The sequence below is a fragment of the Monodon monoceros genome, unplaced genomic scaffold, assembly GCF_005190385.1.
Source record: "Monodon monoceros isolate NGI ecotype Baffin Bay Population unplaced genomic scaffold, NGI_Narwhal_1 Super_Scaffold_18, whole genome shotgun sequence".
In the NCBI taxonomy this organism is placed as follows: Eukaryota; Metazoa; Chordata; class Mammalia; order Artiodactyla; family Monodontidae; genus Monodon; species Monodon monoceros.
The window spans coordinates 106,084,188-106,107,860 of NW_021703774.1; the positions used below are offsets into that span (position 1 = coordinate 106,084,188).

General features: G+C 36.2%; 1 protein-coding gene and 1 long non-coding RNA gene across 10 annotated transcripts in view; one reads left to right on the forward strand and one right to left on the reverse strand.

Annotated features, from left to right (window-relative positions):
* COL24A1 (collagen type XXIV alpha 1 chain) overlaps nt 1-23,673 on the forward strand; it is a 425,611-nt gene that overhangs the window by 390,633 nt on the left and 11,305 nt on the right. For all 7 annotated transcript variants that reach the window (XM_029227745.1, XM_029227744.1, XM_029227743.1 and 4 more), the window contains 5 exons: nt 4,325-4,360; nt 9,409-9,444; nt 9,549-9,575; nt 21,048-21,113; nt 21,755-21,923. In XM_029227745.1, coding sequence (XP_029083578.1) covers nt 4,325-4,360; nt 9,409-9,444; nt 9,549-9,575; nt 21,048-21,113; nt 21,755-21,923 — 334 coding nt within the window. The remainder of the gene's footprint in view (nt 1-4,324; nt 4,361-9,408; nt 9,445-9,548; nt 9,576-21,047; nt 21,114-21,754; nt 21,924-23,673) is intronic.
* Nucleotides 1-23,673, reverse strand: part of LOC114898376 — an 81,092-nt gene that overhangs the window by 5,505 nt on the left and 51,914 nt on the right. For all 3 annotated transcript variants that reach the window (XR_003794346.1, XR_003794345.1, XR_003794344.1), the window contains one exon: nt 10,612-10,723. This is a non-coding gene — a long non-coding RNA (uncharacterized LOC114898376). The remainder of the gene's footprint in view (nt 1-10,611; nt 10,724-23,673) is intronic.

Genomic DNA, 23,673 nt, shown 5'->3' on the forward strand with positions numbered 1-23,673 from the left:
AATTTTTTTTTTTTTTTTTTTACTTAATCCTATTCTAGAGTAATCCACAAGGGATCACCCTGGGTATTTGAGAAGCAAGGATAAAAACAGATGTACATTTTCATCTGGAAGGTTATTCTTGAGAACTTAGAAATCTAATGTAATGAAAAGGTGTACATAGTGAGGTAGGCACTTAAAACTGGAGTTGAGAAAGGAAAGTAGCACTGGGTGGCGGAGGAGGGGTTGAGCATTATAAGCACAGGGGTGATCACTAAAGCAACAGAAAGAATCCATTTTCTGAAAGAGGGAGAATAAGAAAAGGTACGCATACAGCCAAGATTTGAGTCTTTGGAGGTGCCCACAATAAAGGGATGAAATAGTTGGTAGGAAGAGCAGGAAAAACAGAAAAGCACAAGGTTAAGCTCAGTTTCGAGAAAGGAGTAGCTAACGGTGATCTTTAAGAGAATACATTGCAGTGGAAGACGGAGTACAGCTTTCAGTGAGGAAGGAAGTAAATAAAAATATTTAATAATAACTTTTCTCAAACTTTTAGAGTAGGTATGATTATTTGCATTCAAGACATAAGGAAACAGATGACATTTATAGAAGTTCACCTAGTTATTTAAGATAATACACGTAGTGAATCATATAGATGATATTTCCTACTTCAAGAGCAGTGCTCTTTCCACTCCATTCAAGCTATGTCTGGAGAGGAAACTGAGAGAGTTAACATATGCCAGGGCCTTAGGGAATCTTGCTATGAAATAAAACAGAAATAAGACAGTGAGGTGGTCACAGGAGGGTTTTACAATACTAACCGTAGTATAAACATACAAGAGGAAAATTGAGGCTTGGAAAGGAAAGATTCATTCTCTGCAGGGAATCAGTATTTTGAATGATTTGAAAGTGTTGTGTCTATAGACACGGAGTTTTAAAATATAAAAGAGAATGTTTCAAACATTAAGTATCACTGTTCTCATTGATAAATTTAGAGAAGAATTCACCACCAAAGCTTCTGGCTTTTTAATTTAAAAAAATGAAATGTGCAACTCAATATTTCTCTAGATTTGCAGCATTTACCACTCCGAGCTATACAGTCTAAGTGGGAGGTTATAAGTGGGAGAAATCTCATATTTCAGTGGGTGGTTGGTTCTTCAGCAAGCTAAGGAACACATACTGTTCTGATTATGGAATGATTGTTCTCCTCTGTCAAAAATGTGAAATATTAATTGGTGAAGGAAAATATGATAAAGAAATGGCTCAATTAAAATATCTTACTGTGTTTTGTTTATAGATAGTTCTTAAAGGCCCTTATAATGCTCAGCATGTACATCAAATTTTTTCCATCTATTTTTTCTATTCTAAGAAGAAACTTCTAAGGAAAGCTCACTATGAAAGAATAAGAATTTGAGAATGGCCAAAACACACTGTGGAAAAAAATAGTGGTGGGGGATGGAGGACTTGCTTTTCCAAAAAGGAAAACATTACTTCAGAGTCTTTGTAAATGACACTATGTGTTAGTACAAAGAATAGATCATTGTAACAGGCTAGAGCCCAGAATTAGATCTCAGACTAAACAGGAATTTAATTACAATGAAAATGGTATATCAGTTAGGATGATTTGGACTGCAAGTAATAGGAACCCTGAATCAAACTGGCATTAACAATAAGGAAACTTCTATCTCATTATGGGAATCGCAGAGTTAGTTAGGAAGGGCTTCAGATTTGGTTAATTTGGCGACTTAGTCATGTTATCCAAGACTATTTATTTCCATACCTCTGCTCTGCCATCCTGAATACTATCTTTATAATTAGGCTTAGGGCAAATGACTACAATTTCTCAGGAATCACATCTAGATATAATTATCCAAAGTAAAAAAGTGAACTGTATCCCTTGTCTTGGGAAAAATAAAACTTTTTCTATAAGTCTCCATTTACATTTTTTTTTCTCACGTCTATTAATCAGCCACACGCCCATTCCTATAACAGTGATTGATAGGGAAGGGAGACGAAATTCCTTTTAGTCTTACTACTGCTATAAGAAATTGTAACCCTATTTCACCCAATTTTTTAAAAATCTCAGATGAACTTTTAAAGACTTTGTTAAAAAAAAAAAAGAAAGAAAAGAGAGGAAAAAAAAGAAAGAAAAGAAGCAATTAAAAATCTCAGAAAAATCATCTAGGAAACTAAAGTATAGCTTAAGGGTTGGGGAGACCTTTTATATAAGATAGGAAATGTGAAAACTATAAAAGAACAGAAGACATATTTGAATGCTTGAAAATTTTTAATTTTTATGGTAAAAGATTCCATAAGTAAAACTAATATAATTGAGAAAAAGTAATTGCAAAGCATATACCATATAATGGGTAATATAAAGAGCGTTACAAATTGGTATGAAAAAGAAAATTTAGTAGAGAATTGAAGAATAAATCCAAAAGGTCAGTAATTATTTGAAAAAACAGTCTCCTTTTAGTCAGAGAAATGCAAATTAAGGTAATAATGAGATATTACATCTAACCTCTCAGAAAGGGCTGTAGGAAGAAAGGTATTTTTGTTTATCACTAATAGAAATGTGAATTACAGCCTTTATGGAAAGGTATTTGTTAAAAAATATGTACATATACCCTATGACCAAGCAGTTCCACTTTGAGGAATTTGTCCCATATAAATAAAAGTACCCAATACACTAGGGAAATTTTACAAAGCTTTTTTTCACAGCACTGTTTGTAATGGCAAAAAAAAAAAAAAAAAGTATGAAATCACATGAATGCTCATCTGTAGAGGAATGGTTGAGTAAACTCTGATCTATCCACTTTGTGGAATATTAATGCAACTATTAAAAATAATTATTTGTATCTAGTTTGGCTGACTTGCCATTGTTTCATGATGTATTATTAAGCATGAAAAATATGATGCATAGAAGAGTATATGATATCAACATTATAAAACATGACCAATCAGCCCATACACATGTAAATACACTTGTCAATATCTGATTAGAAAAAAGTATGAAGCGATATGTACCACGTTGTTAATACTGGATTGGAGGTGGAGGAGGGCATAAAAAAAGTTCTGTAAAGATATCTTAAAAATCAGCTTTTTAAAGTTGATATAGTAGTTTGAAATGAATTAAGGACAAGATAGGAAACACAAAAGAAGTAATATAAATAGTGAATAATAATGAAACAAACAGTATTTTTAGCCTGCAAGATTAGCAAAAAGTGATAGTACATCATAGCATGTATCAGAAGAAACATGCACTCCCATATATTGCAAGTGTGAATGCAATTTCAAACAAACTTTCTGGAGGACAATTTTTATCAAAAATTTTTAAGAGTGCAAGGATATTTATCACAGTGCTGTTTATCATGACAAAAATTAGAAAAAAAATTAATAGGCAATTCATTTAAAATATCATACTTTTTAAAATACTGGTAAGCATTATGGTTAGGTGGGAATTGTAGATTGATATAGAAAAGCATTAATATTTTGAAGGTGCAAATTCAGGTTACAGAAAAGATGAGTAGTAGTATCTCATTTTTTAATAAAAAAATACACAATTTCCACAAGGAACATGAAAATATTAACAGGAATAACAGTAGTGACATCCAGCAACAGCAGAGTTCACATTGTCTTCAAGTGCACATGGAACATTCACTGAAATAAACCATATTTTAGATCATAAAACAAATTTTACTAAACTTAAAATAACAGAAGTCATGTAAGGTATATTCTCTGGCCATAACAGAATTAAATTAAGAATCAATAAACTAGAAAGATAATAGGAAAATCCCCAAACACTTGAAAATTAAACCTCACACTTCTAAATAATTCAAGGACCAGAGTGTCTCAAAGAAAGTTAGAAAATATTTTGAATTGACTGAAACTGTATACACAACGTATCAAAATTTATGGGATATAGCTCAGAAGGAGGAATTTAAAAAAAGAAGATAAAAGAGAAGGAGGAAACCACCCTGGAAGCAGGGTTTTTCAAAGGCTGAGAGAAACAAATATTAGAAGAATTTAACTTTCTTAATTTTCTTTCTAAATTATTTTGCCTTTGATTGTCAGATCAGCTGTTTTGACTTAACTGAATGAATAAGTAGCATAACCCTCACTTTAAGGTGGAACTAGGCATAGCAAAACAGACATGGTGAGTCAGTAGGTTGTATTTGTTTTGCTTTGCTTAACTTAGGAAAATCAGAATTTAGGTAACTTTAACTAAACAGGTCTTGCTAGATAGGAAAAAACCCAACAGAAATTATCATGTTTCTGGATACAGCCTCAACTACATTTGATAAATAACTATCAACAACACTAAACTAACATTTTATTTTTCTTTCAGGGACCCAGAGGTGAAAAGGGCTTTAGAGGTGAAACTGTAAGTTTAACTAAATTTGTGGTAATAGTATCACTGGTCACTAGGTTGTAAGCTCTATGAAAGCAAGGACCTTTTTTGATTTTTTCATTATTATGTCCCTGATACTTGTGGAATGAAAATAAAATTACAGTTTTCAGGAAGAAAACTATATATAGAACTAACCTATATGGTATATTGCAGTGAAACCTGATAAGCCCTAAACATGTTTAAGAATCTGTCAGTCACATTCTTTCCAAATCACTGTGTGAAGTTGAATATTTGCCTTCTCAGGCATCAGGAGAGGAGGTGTGAGCCTTCTTCACCGGTGCCAGAACAGGAGGACTGTCAAGTCACTTTAGATATATACCACTAGATCCAGTCAGCACCCAAGAGGGCTGCAAAGCAGAAGCAAACCATTAGTTGTATATTTCAGCCAACTGGAAACAATGGTGAGAGGATGGGCAAAAGGTACACAGCATTTTCAGGACTAAATGGCTTACACTGGCACTATTTCCTATTTTTCTTGGATGTCAATTCTTCCAAGTTAAAGAAGATATTTTGTAAAGGGGCCACTGTCCCAGCAGAACTTATTAAAGCAGCAGTCATAAACAGAGGGCATGCGTGGAGTGAAATGAGGGGTACTGAAACCAAATATAGAAGGCATATAGGAATAAACTTGAAGATAGCATTAAAGTCTTCCTTAAAAGGTCATGATATTATATAGTGACAGCTGAGATCTTTGCTTTTCACCATAGGGTAAGCTTGGGGCTCAGAGTAAGTAAATTATAGTTATATTAGTTTGCTGAGGAAGGAAATTTATGTGATTTCAGATAGCCTAAGAATCCTCAAAGGGTATTAAAATAGATGTGTTTAATTTGCAGCAATGTGTCCCTTATATTTTCTCAGCAGACTTACTTAACAGGAAGCAAGGATGTTTGCACACAGTGAAGCTATATGCCCCCACCCCACCCCCGCTCCCGCAGGAGAAGTGGAAAGGGAAAAGAAAAAATAGGGAGGCTTGGAATTAACCCATATTCCATACCTGTCTCCAACTGCCTCCCTGACCTATCCTCTCCAAGTACTGTGGCTAGAACATAAGCTCCATCAAGATAGGAAACCTCGAGTGCCTATGACAATGGCTGTCACAAGCATTTCATGTGAAAAACATTCCCTATTTGTACACGTATGTGACCTTCTTTCTCCAGATACAAAACATTAAGAAGAAAAATGATAAAAGGCTTGAAAATCACAGTTCTAAAGTGAATCTTGGAGATTATCTTCACCAAACCTATTATGTTACACTCGAGATATCTGAGATCCAAATGTGCAGCAGCTCCCTCAAGGACATGCAGCTAATTAGGTACAGAGATAAGACCAGAGCCCAGATCTTCCAAATCCCAGGCTACTGTGCTTTTCTATTAATCATAGTACCTCTCAGAAAATAAGAGTTAGGAGCAACTTGGGTAAGGAAGATGGTATGTACACATCCTTCACCTACTTTAAGAGCAGCCCAAATACAGATTCCACATGAATGGATTCCTGATATGCAGTTATCCCCTAGGGCTTATAGGGCATAACTCATGAATTCACTCATTCCATCTTAATCACATTACTGTCTAATAATAAATCTTATTTAATATTACTAAACTCCCAATTAAACCCTCTAAACCAGTGGTTCTCAACCAGGAGCCATTTTGCTCCCCCTCCCAGGAGACATTTGGCAATGTGTGGAGACATTTTTGGTTGTCACAACTGGAGAAAAGGGAAAGGTTGCTAGTGGCATCTAGTGTGCAGAGACCAGGGATGCTGCTAAGCATCTACCGTGCAAGCTTCTCAGTTTAAGAATGAGGAAAGGGAAGCTCTCTGTACATAAGCCAGCCTAAAGTAAAGATCCTGAAACTAAAGATTGTATTTATGTAAAGGCAAAGTCTAACACAGTCAGGTTTAAGGACATACACTTACCAGTATTTTTCAAATTTAATGAAAAAAAATATGTTACTTTTGAAGGATCATATGGGAATTGTGGGATTAAATGGAGAGACAGTCTATTTTCAAAGGTAGTGCTCTCACTACAGACAAATAACCACTATAACCATTCACATTAATTTGGTTCCCCTATAGGAAATTAACATAGACAATTGTAGTTTTATTATAAACTGTATGATAACCTTCTTTATATACTTGTTTATATAATATCTAGAGAGAGTGAATCACTTTTCCTTAGTGGTGGGTTAGGTAGAAGAATAAAAAAGAATAAATACTATATTGTTGGAATAATATTTTGTTTTACTTGGCCTTATTCTATGCATTTGCTTCACTGGGGTTGTCCTGTCCTGTCTTGTTTGAAGTATTTCATTTTATCATATTTGTGATGATCTGACTTGTTCTGGGTAACAAGCTGAAGTGAACTCAGTAAAAATAGTTTCTTCTTTCTATGACAAAATGCTTTTTCACAGTCAAAGATAAGGTAGCTATTTTGTACTGAACCTTCAGTGAGATTTTGCAAATGTCAGAAATATGCTAAGTAGAGTAAAATGTCAACTGTTTATTTTTACAATGCTGATCCAAAACGGAGAAACTTACTCAGCCAATTTCACTCTTGAGCCTCTGTATATTTAAATTTATTTATTTATTTTTGGCTGTGTTGGGTCTTCGTTTCTGTGCGAGGGCTTTCTCTAGTTGTGGCAAGCGGGGGGGCCACTCTTCATCGCGGTGCGCGGGCCTCTCACTGTCACGGCCTCTCTTGTTGCGGAGCACAGGCTCCAGACGCGCAGGCTCAGTAATTGTGGCTCACGGGCCCAGTTGTTCCGCGGCATGTGGGATCTTCCCAGACCAGGGCTCGAACCCGTATCCCCTGCATTGGCAGGCAGATTCTCAACCACTGCGCCACCGGGGAAGCCCGAGCCTCGGGATCTTCCCAGACCAGGGCTCGAACCCGTATCCCCTGCATTGGCAGGCAGATTCTCAACCACTGCGCCACCGGGGAAGCCCGAGCCTCTGTATATTTAAAAGGCCGTCTCCAACATGAGATCTCCCTAACTTACCATGCGACTTCTGAGGTAAAAGTTTGATGCATTTTCTGCTTTAACCTATAATCATAAACCATGCAAACTAAGAAATGTCCAGCAGGCATGGTGTTGGAGTACTCTATCCTTTTTAAGTTACTATGTGTTGTTTGTTCTTATTGTCACAGTATATTTAGAATCAACAGCTTTGGCAATAACAGATACTTAAGTCAAGCATAGCACTAACATTATTCAAAACTCAGTTGAAGATAAATTTTGCTTTGCCATCTTTTAACCATAATCTGAATTTGACTCGGTATAGTCTTAACATTCAATCGACCATCCAGTAAGTAAAATTTTGAGCATTCTTAACAGTGATTACTGTTGTTTCGTTTTGAAAAACGTCAGCATAACTTTTCACATTTTACTATATACCTTTCAACTATTCTAATTTCTAAATCAGTACTAGTTAATTTAAACATTATTCATTCATTCGTTACCAATCTTTGAACACCTACTATGTATTAGGCACTATTCCTGTTCCAGAAAATGAGAGGATGACTAAGACACTTTTAAAGGTCTGTAGGGACTTTCCCATTTGTTATGTACTATGGAATGCAGAAGTGGTTAGTTAAAAGAAGAAGGTGGCAAGGTGGGTATATAGTTTTAAAGAAGTATTGGAAGAGGAATGGGAATTGAATAGACAGAAAAGGTAAGGAGAAGCATTCCTGGTCGAGGAAATAGCACATGCGGGAGAATTCCTGTGTGAAAGAATCTGGACGATTCAGAGATCTGCAAGTGGTTGGTTATAGATGGGAGTGTAGGATGGGTTGGGGAGAGTAAGTGGAAATAAGGCCCAGACCTTGAAGAAGAGGCAGGGGTGCATATTGACTAAGAACATATACTTTTGTATTGAACTGACTTGGATCTTAATCCTATCTCTGCCCTTTACTTGCTGGTTACCTAGCCATTCCATTTTCTTAACTGCGAAGTAGAAATATAGCGTACAACTTGGCATACAGTGAGTTCTTAATAAATGAGCACACAGCTTGACACATAGTGAGCTCTCAGTAAATGGTATCTATCAGTGAAAAGAAGTTTATACTTTACCCACTAAACAGTAAAAAGCCACTGAATGATTTTAATTAAATAATGATATGATTAGATTTCCATTTTATAAGTAGAATGTAGTTAGCATAGTAGACAGAAGAAAGTCAGTAAGTCAAATGAGGAGTCCAGGCACAGCACGATATCTTAGTCAGCTGGGGCTCCTATAACAAATTGCTGTGGGCTGGATGGCTTAAACAACAAACATGTATTTTTCATAGTACTGGAGACAGGGAAATCCAAGGTTAAGGTGCTCACAGATTCTAGCTCACAGATAGCTAGCTGCCTTCTTGCTATGACCTCACACAGTAGAGAGACAGCATCTCTCTCGTGTCTCTTCTTATAAGGGCACTACCATTCACGAAGGCTCCACATGATTTAATTAGCTCCCAAAGACCCCACCTCTAAATATCATCACACTGGAGATTAGGGCTTCAATATATGCATGTAGGAGGGGACACAAACATTGAGTCCATAGCACATGATCAGCACTAAACTAAGAGAGTTGCTATGAGGAGGGAGTAGTAGTATTTTGGGAAGATTTGGAGGTCAAATCAACAGTAGTGGGTAACCAAATTATAGGTGGATGTTGAAGGAGAAGGAGATGTCTAAGGACACCGAAGTTTCCATTTTTTACAATTAGTTGTATGGTAGATAGAAATAACAGGAAAAACAGAATTAACATTGTTAAATGTTACATTTATAAGTTTATTAAAATGAATAAATTTAGTTTCTAGTAATATCAACAAAACATGAGAGTATGTATTCAGCTTGTTGATGAATGTGGGTGACAGCTGAGTTCAAGAACATATTACTTCAAAATACTAAAATAACTTTGAATCCTATCACTTGCCTCATATGAAAAGGCAATGATAGCAGTTGAATCTTAGTCATCTTGTTTATACCAAACCAAAAGCATAGTATATTCATATTGTGCTTTGTCTCCATTTCTTCTAGGGTCCCCAAGGACCGAGAGGTCAACCAGGGCCTCCAGTGAGTTTATTTACATTTATATCTGTTTACCATTGATGCTTATATGCCTGCTTGGTTTGAGATATCTAATTAATAAATACTTTAAAAATCTTTTTATGTTATAGGGTCCACCTGGAGCATCAGGCCCAAGAGTAAGTTTTCTTAGCTTTGTTTATTTTGTCTTAGTATAAGATAATTTTTTAGGGCTTCCCTGGTGGCACAGTGGTTGCGAGTCCGCCTGCCGATGCAGGGGACATGGGTTTGTGCCCCGGTCCGGGAAGATCCCACATGCCGCGGAGCGGCTGGGCCCGTAAGCCATGGCCGCTGAGCCTGCGCGTCCGGAGCCTGTGCTCCGCAACGGGAGAGGCCACAACAGTGAGAGGCCCGTGTACCACAAAAAAAAAAAAAAAAAAGGTAATTTTTTAAAGCTTCTTCTATTAACTCCCTGTTAAAAGGTATCCCTATTGCCCACCTCTGTTCCTTTTGTTAATCTGATATAGAGTCTTCCCAACTATAATAAAACTTGAAATCCAAGCCTCAGAGTTCTTGTCTATAAAATGAGGATGGTATCTCTTACTTTCTTGGGTGGATTTGAGTTTTAAATAAGAAGTAAAGTACTCAGCACAATGTCTGACATAATTAATGCTCCAAAATACTCACTCCCTCCATTTCTTCCTGTTTCTGGGTCCTAGCTCTCCTTTTTCAAATGTTCTTTTTTGCCAACCAGAGTTATACACTTTTTAGCCTTTACATGAACTCTTCTCAGTTGCTGCTGGCCATAGAAGCCCTGGGACTTCTCATGTATTTGCTCGTGACCGATCACAACCCAAAACTTGCTACTCCTATCTTTGAGGTGATACTTCCGTTACTTCATTATCAGCTATCATCTCCTGGCCTCAGTGTTCCAAGACTGGTTTCTCTCATGCGTTGTATCCACTCTGCTACTCAGTAATATCTTTGTTTCCCTGCTTTCTACAAAAGGTCTCCTTCTATCTTCAACCTCACCCATGCCCCATTCCTGCAGAATCAGAATCCTGGTCAAATGCAGCGGTCCTTGGTCAGATTTCCTGCTTAAAGGAAATCCGCTGTTGGCTACACTGTCCAAACAAATGGCCAGTCCTATGCCTTCCAAGCCTTACTTATTTCCACATGCTTCTCTGGTATCATTTGGATCTTTGAAAGTTCTACCTGGTGGGTCACTGCGGTCCACTCCCAGCAGGTCAGGAACTCTTCATTCCCCTCAGCTTTTCATCAGGGCAAGGAGTAACTTTCAAGCAAAGTGCCACAGGAAGATGGTCTCCTTGGAAACAAGACACCTATTTATTTCTCTATGATTTTTTAAAAATTACTCCCCCTTTCTGGCCATCTGACTGACGGGGATTGAAACCTTCCCTGGCATGAACATCAGTGGGCATGTCCTTTTTTAAATCTTTAGATTATTCTCCGCTTCTCTGTTCCTCATTTCCTCCTGGATCCTCACAATGCATGGGTGAGAAAAACCCTCATCAGTTGCCCTCTCACCTTATAATGACTTTGATGTATCATAGCTGCTTTCCTAATAAAGAACAAGTTCTAAAAGATCATATATCATTAGCAAATTAGAGGTGTTTAGTGAAAACTTTCACATTGAAGTGCCAAATTTTGGGGCACCACATCCCTCTCTCACTTGAAAAATGTTTGTATGTGTTCCTCTACAGCCAAAATGAATTAGGACATGTGAGAGGTTTCTGCTCTGAGAAAAATGTGGATAAGAATATATACTTTGAGGAATTATTAGGAGGATTAAATGAAAAAGTATATGTGCTTGATACATTATAGGTACTCAACTAACATTAGTTTCTTTGTTTCCTTCTTCCCTTTCTCTCCTTTCTGTCTTCCTTGTTCCTGGCCAGTATGAAACCCAGTTTCTTTATAGTCTTTCTGGGACTTGCAGAGACCATTGTAGGAAAGTGGCAGTGTAGCCTTGAAAAAAAGACTTTCAGAGTAGAAGTTTACATGCCAATAAGAAAATACCTACATATTCCTTCTGAACTCAAACTATGATCATATCTTCTGTGAAACTCTTAATTCCATCCCCTCGTTGCACTGCAAGATAGAACTGATCACTTCCCCTTCTTCATTCATACTCATTTATTTTCATGCCCATTTCCATGTATTAGACTGTGAACTCTCTGAAGTTAGCAATGTGTTCTGTATCTCTTTTCCATTCAAGCCCTTAAGAAGTGTCTACTGAATGAATGAATAAATGCAAACAGGCAAGTTGCAACTCTTAGAAAATTTCAGTGGGAATCCTCCAAGCCAGAAGACTTCACTTGGAGGGAAATAATGTCTAGAATGGAATAGGATCATATTAGAATTAGAGATAGAAGTCTTCTTAGTAATTATTTAGTAATTATTTTAGACTGAATTGGCACTCATTAGTTGGTGGATCATAAGATCAACATGGTGAGTCTCAGCATTCTTTTGAAATGAAATTAAAACAGAAAAATGTGGGGAGTGACTGTTTAACGGGTATAGGGTTTCTTTTAGAGGTGATGAAAATGTTGTGAAATTAAATAGTGGTAATGGTTGCACAACACAGTGAATCTACCAGAGCAATAAACTGGATACTTTAAAATGACTAAAATGGTGAATTTTATGTTATGTGAATTTTACTCAATTTTTAAGAAAAGCACAAAAAAAGAACACCCTAGGACCTACTGTACAGCACAGAGAACTATATTCAATATCTTGTAATAACCTACAATGGAAAAGAATCTGAAAAATAATAGATAAATAGAGATATAAATAGAGATATAGATTATAATATGTATAACAATCACTTTGCTGTACATCTGAAACTAACACATTGTAAATCAACTATACTTCAATTTAAAAAAAACATAATAAGTATATCACCACTAGTAGGGAAAAATATGTTTTGTAAAAGTTTTCAGTTAAATATATGTTTGTGTGAACCTTATCATGATATAAAAATGTATTTATTACTATGGGTCAAGATAAGAAAAGTTTGAAAACCTCTAACCTAGTCCAGCCCCCTCTTTTTAAGACCTATAAGTAACTTGCTCAAGTTCCTAAAGTAGAATAGCTAAAAAGAAATGTTTCAGGAAAAGGAATATATATTGATGGTGCTTTTGAATTTGAGGATATTATCAGAGTGATGACCAGACCTCAGTGCACATGGTAAGATATTTAGAAACTGACCCAAAAAAATTACAACAGGATGTCAAAGTTAACCACAAATGGTTGGTGGGGTAAAGGATGGGTGTGTGTGTGTGTGTGTGTGTGTGTGTGACGTGGGGAGTGGAAATAGTAAAAATTGAAAATCATTAAATGAGATAAGGAATTTTCAACTTAATGATACCAGTTAATGGGTCAGCTGTGAAACCTGGATTGGTGAATTGAGAGGTTGCAGCAGCTGTGGGTATCATCCTAGTTCCCTAGAACAAGCAATTTCCTCTACCATGGAGAGGTGCATGACCTGAAATCAGTTCCCACCCCATAAATGTTTTCACCATCCAGTGATCTTAAAATTTTAGATGGCTGGAAAATAACAATTCTTAAAGTACTGGGGTGCCCAGACTAGATCTGCATTTTACTCAAATAAATTGGAAAGGAACTGTGAATATTACGTCCCCTCAAGGTATAATGAATCCTCCTAATTTCCTTCATTTGTCCCACTAATCCTGATAACTCCTTATTCTTGGTGCACGTTTTTATAAACCTTAAGCGATTTTCATGTGAGAATATGTTCTAACTAGAGTACATGGAAGAAGCTATTTCTTTTGGATTCCCTTATTGGACCTAATGAGAGTTTCACACTTAGGTGGGGACACTTAGATGTTGCTGAATGACTTCCCAGGCAAATCATCTTAATACCATCTCTATGGGCCTGCCCTCCCTAAAGGCTATCCTTGGGAAAAAATAAATTCAGCAAATTGAATGCCTACTATGTGCCAGGCATGAGCTAGGATTTGGGAATACACTGGCATTATAGGAATTAAAAATTTTATGAGTAGCCAAGTTTTATGACATTCTTTTCTTTCTAATGCCTATTGTGGGGGAAAAAACCCTGCCTTTTTCATTGAGTTGACATTTGTACTGTTGGTGGCTAAAATTGCTAGTACCTTAGCTTGAATCTAGTACCAAATGCTACACTACTAATCTACTAAAAGTCACTGTATTCTCCATTGCCACATTCTCAAAGAAAACGAACCATGGTCATTTCAATTAAGAATATCCTACAGTTTATTCATCCATCCAGTCCTCTATTCATGGGTGGTGTTGTTTCCAATCTTTTTCCTAATACAAACAGTATGCATGTCTTGTCCATATACATATTTTGTGGAATATCTCTAAGACCTGTTCCCAGAAGTGGGATGGTTAGCTGTAAGGGATAATGAGCATACTTATTTACTTATTTTTTTTAATTGTGGTAAAATATACATAAAATGTATCATTTTAACCATCTTTAAGTGTACTCTTCAGTAGCATTAAGTACATTCACACCGCTGTGCAACTATCACCACCAGTCACATCTAGAACTTTTTTCATCATCTAAGACTGAAACTCTGATCCACTAAACAGTAATTCCCCATTCCTCCCTTCCCCAGTCCCTAAAAACCTACCATTCTACTTTCTATCTCTCTATTAATTTGACTACTCTAGATACCTCCTATAAGTGGAAGCATATAGTATTTGAACTTTTTTGTCTGGCTTTCTTCACTTAGCATAATGTCTTCAAGGTTAATCCATGTTGTAGCATGTGTCAGAATTTCTTTCCTTTTTAACGCTGAATAATTTCCATTGTATGTATATACCACATTTTGTTTATCCAGATGGACACTTGGGTTGCTTCCACCTTTTTCTATCGTGAATAATGCTGCTATAAACATAGGTGTACAAATACCTGTTTGAGCCCCTGCCTTTTTTTTTAAATATATCTTTATTGGAGTATAACTCCTTCACAATACTGAGCTAGACCCTGTGGCACAACAAAATGAATCAGCCATATGCATATATACATCCACATATCCCCTCCCTCTTGAGCCCTCCTCCCACCCTCCCTATCCCACCCCTCTAGGTCGTCGCAAAGCACCGAGCTGATCTCCCTGTGCTACGCTGCTGCTTCCCACCAGCTAACGATTTTACATTTGGCACAGGACTCGTACTCGGAAAACTATAAAACACTGATCAAAGAAATCAAAGATGACATAAACAGATGGGGAAATATACCATGTTCTTGGATTGGAAGAATCAACATTGTGAAAATGACTATACTACCCAAAGCAATCTACAGATTCAGTGCAATCCCTATCAAACTAACAATGGCATTCTTCACATAATTAGAACAAAAAATTTTACAATTTGTATGGAAACACAAAAGACCCTGAATAGCCAAAGCAATCTTGAGAAAGAAAAACGGAGCTGGAGAAATCAGGCTCCCTGACTTCAAACTATACTACAAAGCTATAGTAATCAAGACAGTATGGGGCTTCCCTGGTGGCACAGTGGTTAAGAATCCTCCTGACAATGCAGGGGACAGGGGGTTGAGCCCTGGTCTGGGAAGATCCCACATGCCATGGAACCACTAAGCCCGTGCACCACAACTACTGAGCCTGCGCTCTAGAGCCCATGAGCCACAACTACTGAGCCTGCGTGCCACAACTACTGAAGCCTGTGGGCCTAGAGGCCATGCTCTGCAACAAGAAAATCCACCGCAATGAGAAGCCCAAGCACCACAACAAAGAGTAGCTCCCGCTTGCCGCAACTAGAGAAAGCCCGCAAGCAGCAACGAAGACCCAACGCAGCCAAAAAAAAAAAAAAAGACAGTATGGTACTGGCACAAAAACATATGTCAATGGTACAGGATAGAAAGCCCAGAGATAAACCCACGCACATAATGGCCACCTAATTTATGACAAGGCAAGAACATACAATGGAGAAAAGACAGCCTCTTCAATAAGTGGTGCTGGGAAAACTGGACAGCTATATGTAAAAAACTGAAATTAGGACACTACCTAACACCATACACAAAAATTAACTCCATATGGATTAAAGAGTCCCTGCCTTTAATTCATTTCCATATATACCCAGAAGTGAAACTGCTGGATCATATGGTAATTTTATGTTTAACTTTATGAGGAATTGCTATACTGTTTTCCATAGCAAGTACACCATTTCACATTCCCACCAATAGTACACAGGGTTCCAATTTCTCCAAATCCTCCCTCACATTTGTTATATTCTGCTTGTTTGATAACAGCCATCCTAAGGGGTGTGAAGTGGCAGATAACTGTGTTTTGACTTGCATTTCCTTAATGATTACAGATGTTAAGCATCTTTTCATGTGCTCACTGGCTTATATGTATCTTCTTTGGCGAAACTGGCTTACATATCTTCTTCGGAAAAATGTCTTTTGCCCATTTTTGAATTGGGTTGCTTACTTTTGTTGTGTTGTTGAGTTATAGGAGTTCTTTATGCATTCTAAATGTTAATCCCTCATCATATATATGATTTGCAAATATTTTCTCCCATTCCTTTGGCTGCCTTTTCACTCTGTTGATTTTTGCACAGAAGTTTTTGATGTAGTCCAATTTATCAGGGTTTTGTTGTTGTTGTTTTACCTTGCTTTTGGTTTCATCTCCAAGAAATCAGTGCCAAATCCAATGTCATGAAGCGTTTCCCATATATTTTCTTCAAGAGTTTTATAGTTTTAGGTCTTACAGTTAATTATCTGATCCATTTTGAGTTAATTTTTGTTTATGATGTAGGTAGGAGTCTAACTTCATTCTTTTGCATGTGGATATCAAATTTTCCCAGCACTATTCCTTCCTTAGGGAATGGCCTTGGCACCCTTCTCAAAAATTATTTAACCATATATGTGAGGGTTTATTCCTGCACTCTATTCCATTGGTCTATATGTCTGTCTGTATGCCAGTACCACACTGTTTTGATTACTGTAGCTTTGTAGTAAGTTTTGAAAGTGAAGTGTGAGACCTCCAAGTTTGTTGTCCTTTTTCAAGATTGTTTGGCTGTTTGGGATCTATACTGTCTTTTATAGTTACCTGTATAGTTATCTTTACCAGTGCTCTTTATTTCTTCATGTGTATTCTAAAGTTTCTGCCTAGTATCCTTTATTTCAGTCCAAAGGACTCCCTTTATTATTTTTCTAGGGACGTTTGCTAATGATAAATTGCCTCAGCTTTTGTTTATCTGGGAATATCTTTTTTCCTCCTTTTTGAAGGATAGTTTTATTGGATATAGAATTTTTGGTTGATAGTCTTTTTCCTTCAGCACTCTGAATATGTCATCCTACTGCCTCTCACCTTTATGGTTTTTGATGAAAAATCTCATCCCTTGGATATGATGAGTCTCTTCTCTTTGCATTCAGGATTCGCTCTTCTCTTTGCATTCAGGATTCTCTCTTTGTCTTTAGCTTTCAACAGTTTGATTATGATGTGTCTAGGGGAATTCATTGGGCTTCTTGGATGTGGAGATTAATGTTTTTCATCAAATTTGGCACATTTTCAGCCATTATTTTTTGAAATATTCTTTCTACCCCTATTTCTCTCTTCTTCTCTTCTGAGACTCCCACCATTCATGCATTGGTATGTTTTATGATGTTCTGTACATCTCTGAGCCTGTTCATTTTCTGCTTCATTTTTCTTTATATGACTCTGACTGGATAATCTCAATAAACTGTTTTCAGGTTCACTGATTCTTTCTTCTATCTACTGAAATCTACAGTTGAGCCTCTGTAGTAAATTTTGATTTCAGTTATTATTCAACTACAAAACTTCTTCTACTTGGTTCTTTTCTATAATTTCTATTTTTTATTTGGTAAGACATCTTTTTCATACTTTCCTTTAGTTCTGTAGACATGGTTTACTTTAGTTCTTTGAACACACCTAAAATAGCTAAAGTTTTGTCTACTAAGTTCAACATCTGGGCTTCCTCAGGGACAATTTCTATTTCTGTTGATTGCTTGGCTTTCCCCCATCTATAGGGGTCATACTTTAATGTTACTCAGCATGTCTTGTCATTTTTTTCTTGAAAACTGGACATTTTGAAAAATATAAAATGGCATCTCTGGAAGTCAAATTCTTCACCCCAACCTCAGTGTTTATTGTTGCTATTTGTTGTTTTTGTTGTTAGCTTAGTGGTCAGCTAAGGATTGGAGAGAGATTTCCTTAAATGCCAGAACCAGGAAGTCTCCCAGTTTTTGCCAAGGGTCTCTGTGAGCATGTTGGAGCATTCCTTCAGTGCTCAGCCAGGCAACTGACAACTATACCCGAGTTTTAATTTCCTATTTTCACAGAGCCTGAAGGTCAGCCAGAAGACAGAACTTAGGGCCTTCTTATGTTTTTCCTGATCATGTGCACAGCCCTATGCATGTACATGGACTTCTAGATTCCCAGGAATATGTCAGAGTTTTTTAGAATCTCTATGGACATCTCATTCCCTAGCTTTTCTTAGCCTACTGTTTGCCCCGACTGTTTTCTAATGTTTCCAGTAGCCACAAAGTTAAACAATTCCATCTAAAAATTTTTTTAAATGTTCCTTGGGAAAGACTTTTTGCACTGAGTGAGCTCTGAGTCAGGTAAAATAAAGACAGTCCTGCAAGTCTTTAAGGGAACCACCAGAAAGGTCAAATAATGACATTTCGCTGGAAATAAGGCTTTGAAGCAACTCCAGCCCCATTCTGCTCCCTCCTGTGGTTTCCAGGCTTCTTGTTTTCACTGCGATTGCAGGCTGTTGGTTTTCAAGGCTACCACAGAGCTGGAAAGAGAGGCATGGGAATAGGACAGATTAAAGCTTTACAAAGCTCACTGCCCTTACTGAAATTAAGCTATTTTTCATAAATGCTCCCCAGGTTGCTGCAAGCATTCTGTTAATTTCTGTAATTCTGAAAAACTTCATTCTTACATTTTTTTCCAGTTTTCTCATTGCTTTTATAGAAGAGAGAATTCTGGGAGGTCATTATGCCACCATTTTGCTGTCTCCTAGGTCTCTAATCTTTAGTACACATCTTTTTAATATTCTGTGTGATGAAATGGAAGAACATATAAAGCATTTCTGCATATTGAAGTACAATGGTTGCCTCAAATAAAAGCACTTGTAGAATTGTTTCAGTTGCAAACTGAACTAGCTGCTTTTTTCATGGAACACCATTTTTACTTGACAGAATGATAATGTTATTCAGACATGAGTATTTGGCAGATATTTTCTTGAAAATGAATGAAGTGAGCCTGTCATTTCAAGGAAAACAACTGACAATTTGATACCAATGGTAAATTTCAAACTTTCAAGCAACAATAACAACTGAGGAATGCTTGTATCTATTACAAGTTTGACAACTTACCAGTACTTACATTTTTCTGATGAGATTGGTGATGATGTTAACGAATGTAATCTTTTGATATGACATAATGAAATGTGTCACTCTTTGGAAAATCTGCATTATTTCATGAACCGTTATTTTCCAATGATCAATGCATGATTTTAACCAAAATCATGATTTTTACTAAAATCATGCATTGGTAAACGATTCTTTCAAAGTTTAAGATAGATCAATAGATTTTAATATAAAAGAATATAAAATAGATACATTGTAGATATGGTTTCAGATTTCACAGTTCAACTAACCTTCAAGAAACTACCACTTATCAAGTTCTGGTAGAATATCAAAGAAGAATATCCACAATTATCTGAAAAGGATACTAAAATAATCTTTTTTCCAACTACGTATCTTTTTAAGGCTGGATTTTCTTCATACAGTTCAGCTAAAGTAACACTTTAATAGACTGAATATAGAAGCAAATATGAGAATCTAGCTATCTCCTATTAATCCAGACATTAAAGAGATGTACAAAAGTGTAAAACAGTACCGCTCTTCTCACTAATTTTTTGTTTGGAAAATAGTTATTTTTCATTAAAAAAATGTTTATTTATATTAACATATAATGGATTTATTGTTTTAAGGCAATTAACACATAGTTTTAAAATTTATATTTTAATTCCTACTATGTTAAATATCAAAAGCTGTAAGGCACATAAATATAAGTCCTTTAAAGCCCTTAATAATATTTAAAAGTACAAAAGGGTCCTGAGTCTGAAGCGCCTGAGAACTGCTTATTGCTAGTTTTTCTAAGATCAAAGCCCTAACCACAAACAACTGGAAAATATAAAGGTGGCTATTGTTTACTACTTAATTCAGTTGCCCATATTTATTCCCAATATATTTTTGTGACCCATGTCCAAAGTCTGCCAATTCTCACAAGAATGATGGTCAGAATTATTTAATCTGCACAGAACATTTTATGCTAAGCCTTTCTTCTTCTTGAATAGGCCATGCTTTTCTATCTCACTGCCTTTGTGCAAAGTTGTTACCTCTGCCTGGAAAGCTCTCCCAGCCCTTCTCCTAACAATTCATATTTATTCTTCAGATCTCAGCTCAAATATCACCACCTCAGGGAAGCCTATGCTGACCTAGTCCTTCCAAATCTCTTATATCCCCCAGATTTCATACCCCGTAATTTCTCTCATAGGTCCATGCACTTTTCTTTTATAGCACGTATGACAATTTGTAAATGTGTATTTTTGAGATTATTTGATTAATGCCTTTATCGACCTCTAAACTTTAGCTCTACAAGGGCAAGGTTGTTTTGTTTTGTATTGTTTGCTTACCATTTTTTCCTCAATATGTGTTTGGCAGTGTACATATGCAGAATGAGTCAAGTATTTTCCAATATGAAAACCACATGTTGAGGCAAAGATGAGTACATTTTGTTGATTGTCCCATCATTTTAAATAGTTTTTCAAATTACCAACCATGAGTTATGAGAGATCTGTTGAAAAGAGTTTCTATTGTATGGGCTGCCAAGTAAAAAGATATCTCAGCAGTACAATCATTCTGAAAGAAATTAGATCGCTCGATTTGCTCACACAGATGCCATTTCACAGAACTTTCTCCCAACTCATGCTTCTTAGTTTCCAAGCTTTTTAAAAAATAAAATACGAAAAGACTTTTTACTAATGGTTAGGTTGGGTCTTTCTCTAAAAATATATTTTATTAAATGCAGGAGGAGATTGGATTCATGATGTATTATTTCTTTTGGGACTAATGATACTTTTTCCAACTTCAGAAATTGTTTTTAAGACCGCAGAAGTATCAGATTAAACTAATGTGGTGACTACCTCAGGACAGTAATATTTTATTCTATTTTCCTTCCAAGAATGTAACTGTTAAAAATTACTACAGTTATTTATTCTTCACTTTACAATTTATTAACTGAGGGGATCATATTTCATTCTTCTTCCATGTGAGTAACTTTTTTGTGTGTTTTTATGCAGCAGAGACAAATAGTTTTTCATTTGAGAACTCTAGACTTTGGTCCTGTTTTAATTAGGAGACTTTTGAGATTTGGATGAAAGCAGCATATTGTCCTTTCGGATAGTCAGGCAATACTTGCAAGATCTGTCTAACCATAAGAGTTACAAACCCCTTTTAGATAATAAGTCTAGTATACTTTAACAGCAGTGCTTTCAGAATTTATAGGCTTTACTTTAGAGCACTCAGTGTTGATCTTATTGCTGATCTCAAATGGTTTTGTTTTACACAGAAACAAATGGATATCAATGCTGCTATTCAAGCCCTGATTGAATCACATACTGCCCTACAGATGGAGGTAATATATCTGGCTTTATTTACACTGGCACTCTCAATCTACAAATTAAACAGAAATTTTTTTCAGAGGCCCAAATGTGACTTTATCTCAAAGCCTGTATTTAAAAGAGATTAAAAGTAATGAAAAAAATTTTAAGGACAAAGTAAGCAATTTTAATAAACAGAAATGTATGCATCAGATGTTTTTTAAGGAAAACATTTGAAACAAAAATATAATATTGTTAAAGGATTTTTTAAAATAAGAATTTGGTACTATAGAAGAAACAGTTAAATGAAGTTAGCCATTTCTTAAAATGGGATCTATCTATCATCACTACTCATTTTTCCTATTTAAGCTCTATTTATTCATAATATAGGTTTTTTTCAAATTATGCAGTAGGCATAGTAATTAAGTTTTATGTCAGCTTGAAAACTAGACTTTTGAGTGTGAATTTAAGCTTTTATTAGGATCAAGATTAATAAAATATACAAATATGCCTATAGTTAAATATAAACTGTTCTTTACATCCTACTCCCAACTCCTTGCACACAACAGGAGTACATTTTTCTTCTGCCTTGCTCCGTGTTGATCATTTGGGTTACATGCTGGTAATGACTGCTCCAAGCTTCTTTGCTAATATGATTCTCACAATGACTTGGCAGAGCTACCAGAATACTGAAGTGACCTTAATTGACCACAGTGCAGAGATATTGGAAACCTTGAACTACCTTAGCAATTTACTGCACAGCATCAAGAATCCTCTTGGCACACGAGATAACCCAGCACGAATCTGCAAAGATTTGCTTAACTGTGAACACAAAGTATCAGATGGTAAGTTACTGGTTTCCTTAAACTCTGATATCTAATTTTGCTTCATCGTTTCAGTGTGTTTGAGATTTGCGGTGTATTTATTCCAAACCTTATCATTTTTGATAAATCCCTGGCAGAGGCATTTTAACATCAAGAACCAAATACGTACTCAAAGAGATAAACATGTTTCTGAGGTCAAAGTATCCTTTTTCAAGGGTTCACTTTACAAAAGGTTTTCCACTGCACAGCCTGACTTATGGCAACACGAAGAGGTCATAGAGCCCTCTCTACCACACTCTCTATAATTAGTTTTCACATAAAATGGAATTTAAATGCCTCATTTCAGTATCAGTGACTATAAAGATGGAGTGGCTTGTCATTCTTGGAATTTTCTCATCCTCACATTGATACCCCAAATCCATTAGCCAGAGGTGCAAAAACAGAACCATCAAGGAAAGGTTTAAAGCAAGTGGAAGAACCATCGCTATCTGATGATAAGTAGGGGAGACCCTGTCTGCTACAAAATGTCATTTAATTTTAATTTCTATTGGGTCTACCTGGTCAGCTGTACAATCAATATTAGTAGTTATCATTTTTTGGTAAAAACTCTAGTCTTAACACACAATGACATATATGCTGATTTGAAAATAACTAAGTTATTTAATTCTGCAGGATGAACAGTAGTCCATATTTTATTTTATACACACACACATACACATATACATATATATGTATAAATACATGTTTGTCCAAAAACATCTTCCATTCTAGAATACAGTATAGTGAAAATATTCATTTTATTTATATTAATAAAATGCTTAACTTCTATAGATATTTCCTGCCCTAGATTATCACAAAAACAAATAATATTTACAGTTATAGCTGCCTACAATAATTCAAATTTGATTCTTTCCCATATCTGAGGGTATAAAAATGCAATTCTATAGAACTGAAAGGAACAAAGACACTACAGGACATACAAATTACTGAAATCTAATTCAAGGTCTGCCTTCCTCATAGGAGAAATAGCTAAGTGGTATGGCTTGTAAGGTATCAGAAAGGTCTTTATGCCCAAAAATACTTTCATCACTAGGAGATTGTAAGTGCAGTAGAGAAACACAAAACAGCAGGGAAGAGGGGATATGACAGAAAGTAGGGTGGGGGGGTGAAGTGGTAAATAGAGTAGGTAGATAAAGCATCTCTGAGAAAGTGACATTTGAGCAATATCAGAAGGAGGTAAGGGAACAAGCCACAGGAAATCTGGGGAAAGAGCTTTCCAGGAAGAAAGAACAAACGCAAGGTCCTTGAACCTGACCGTGTACTTAGCATGTTCTACTATTAGCAAGAAGGCCAAGGTGACTGGAAGAAAGTGCATAAGGGGAAGAATGGTAGGAAATGAAGTCAGAAAGATGTCAAGAAACCAGATTATACAGGATCTTATAGATTACTCAAAAGACTCCAGCTTTTACTGAATAAGATGGGAAGCCTCTGGAAGATTCTGAGCAAAGGAATGACGTGACTTGACTTAAATTTTTTAAATGTTACTCTGGGTGTTGTACTGCAAATATGAGGACAGGGTAGAAGGAGACATTGAGAGGACTATTGAAATAATCCAGTAAGAGGTGATGATGGCTTGGACTAGAGTTGGTGGTGGGGAAGTGATAAGAAATGGTCAAATCTTTGGATATGTTTTAAGGTAGAGCCAGCAGTTTTTTGTTGGTAATTCGGATGTGGGTTATGAGAGAAACAGAATGATAAAGGATGACTCTAA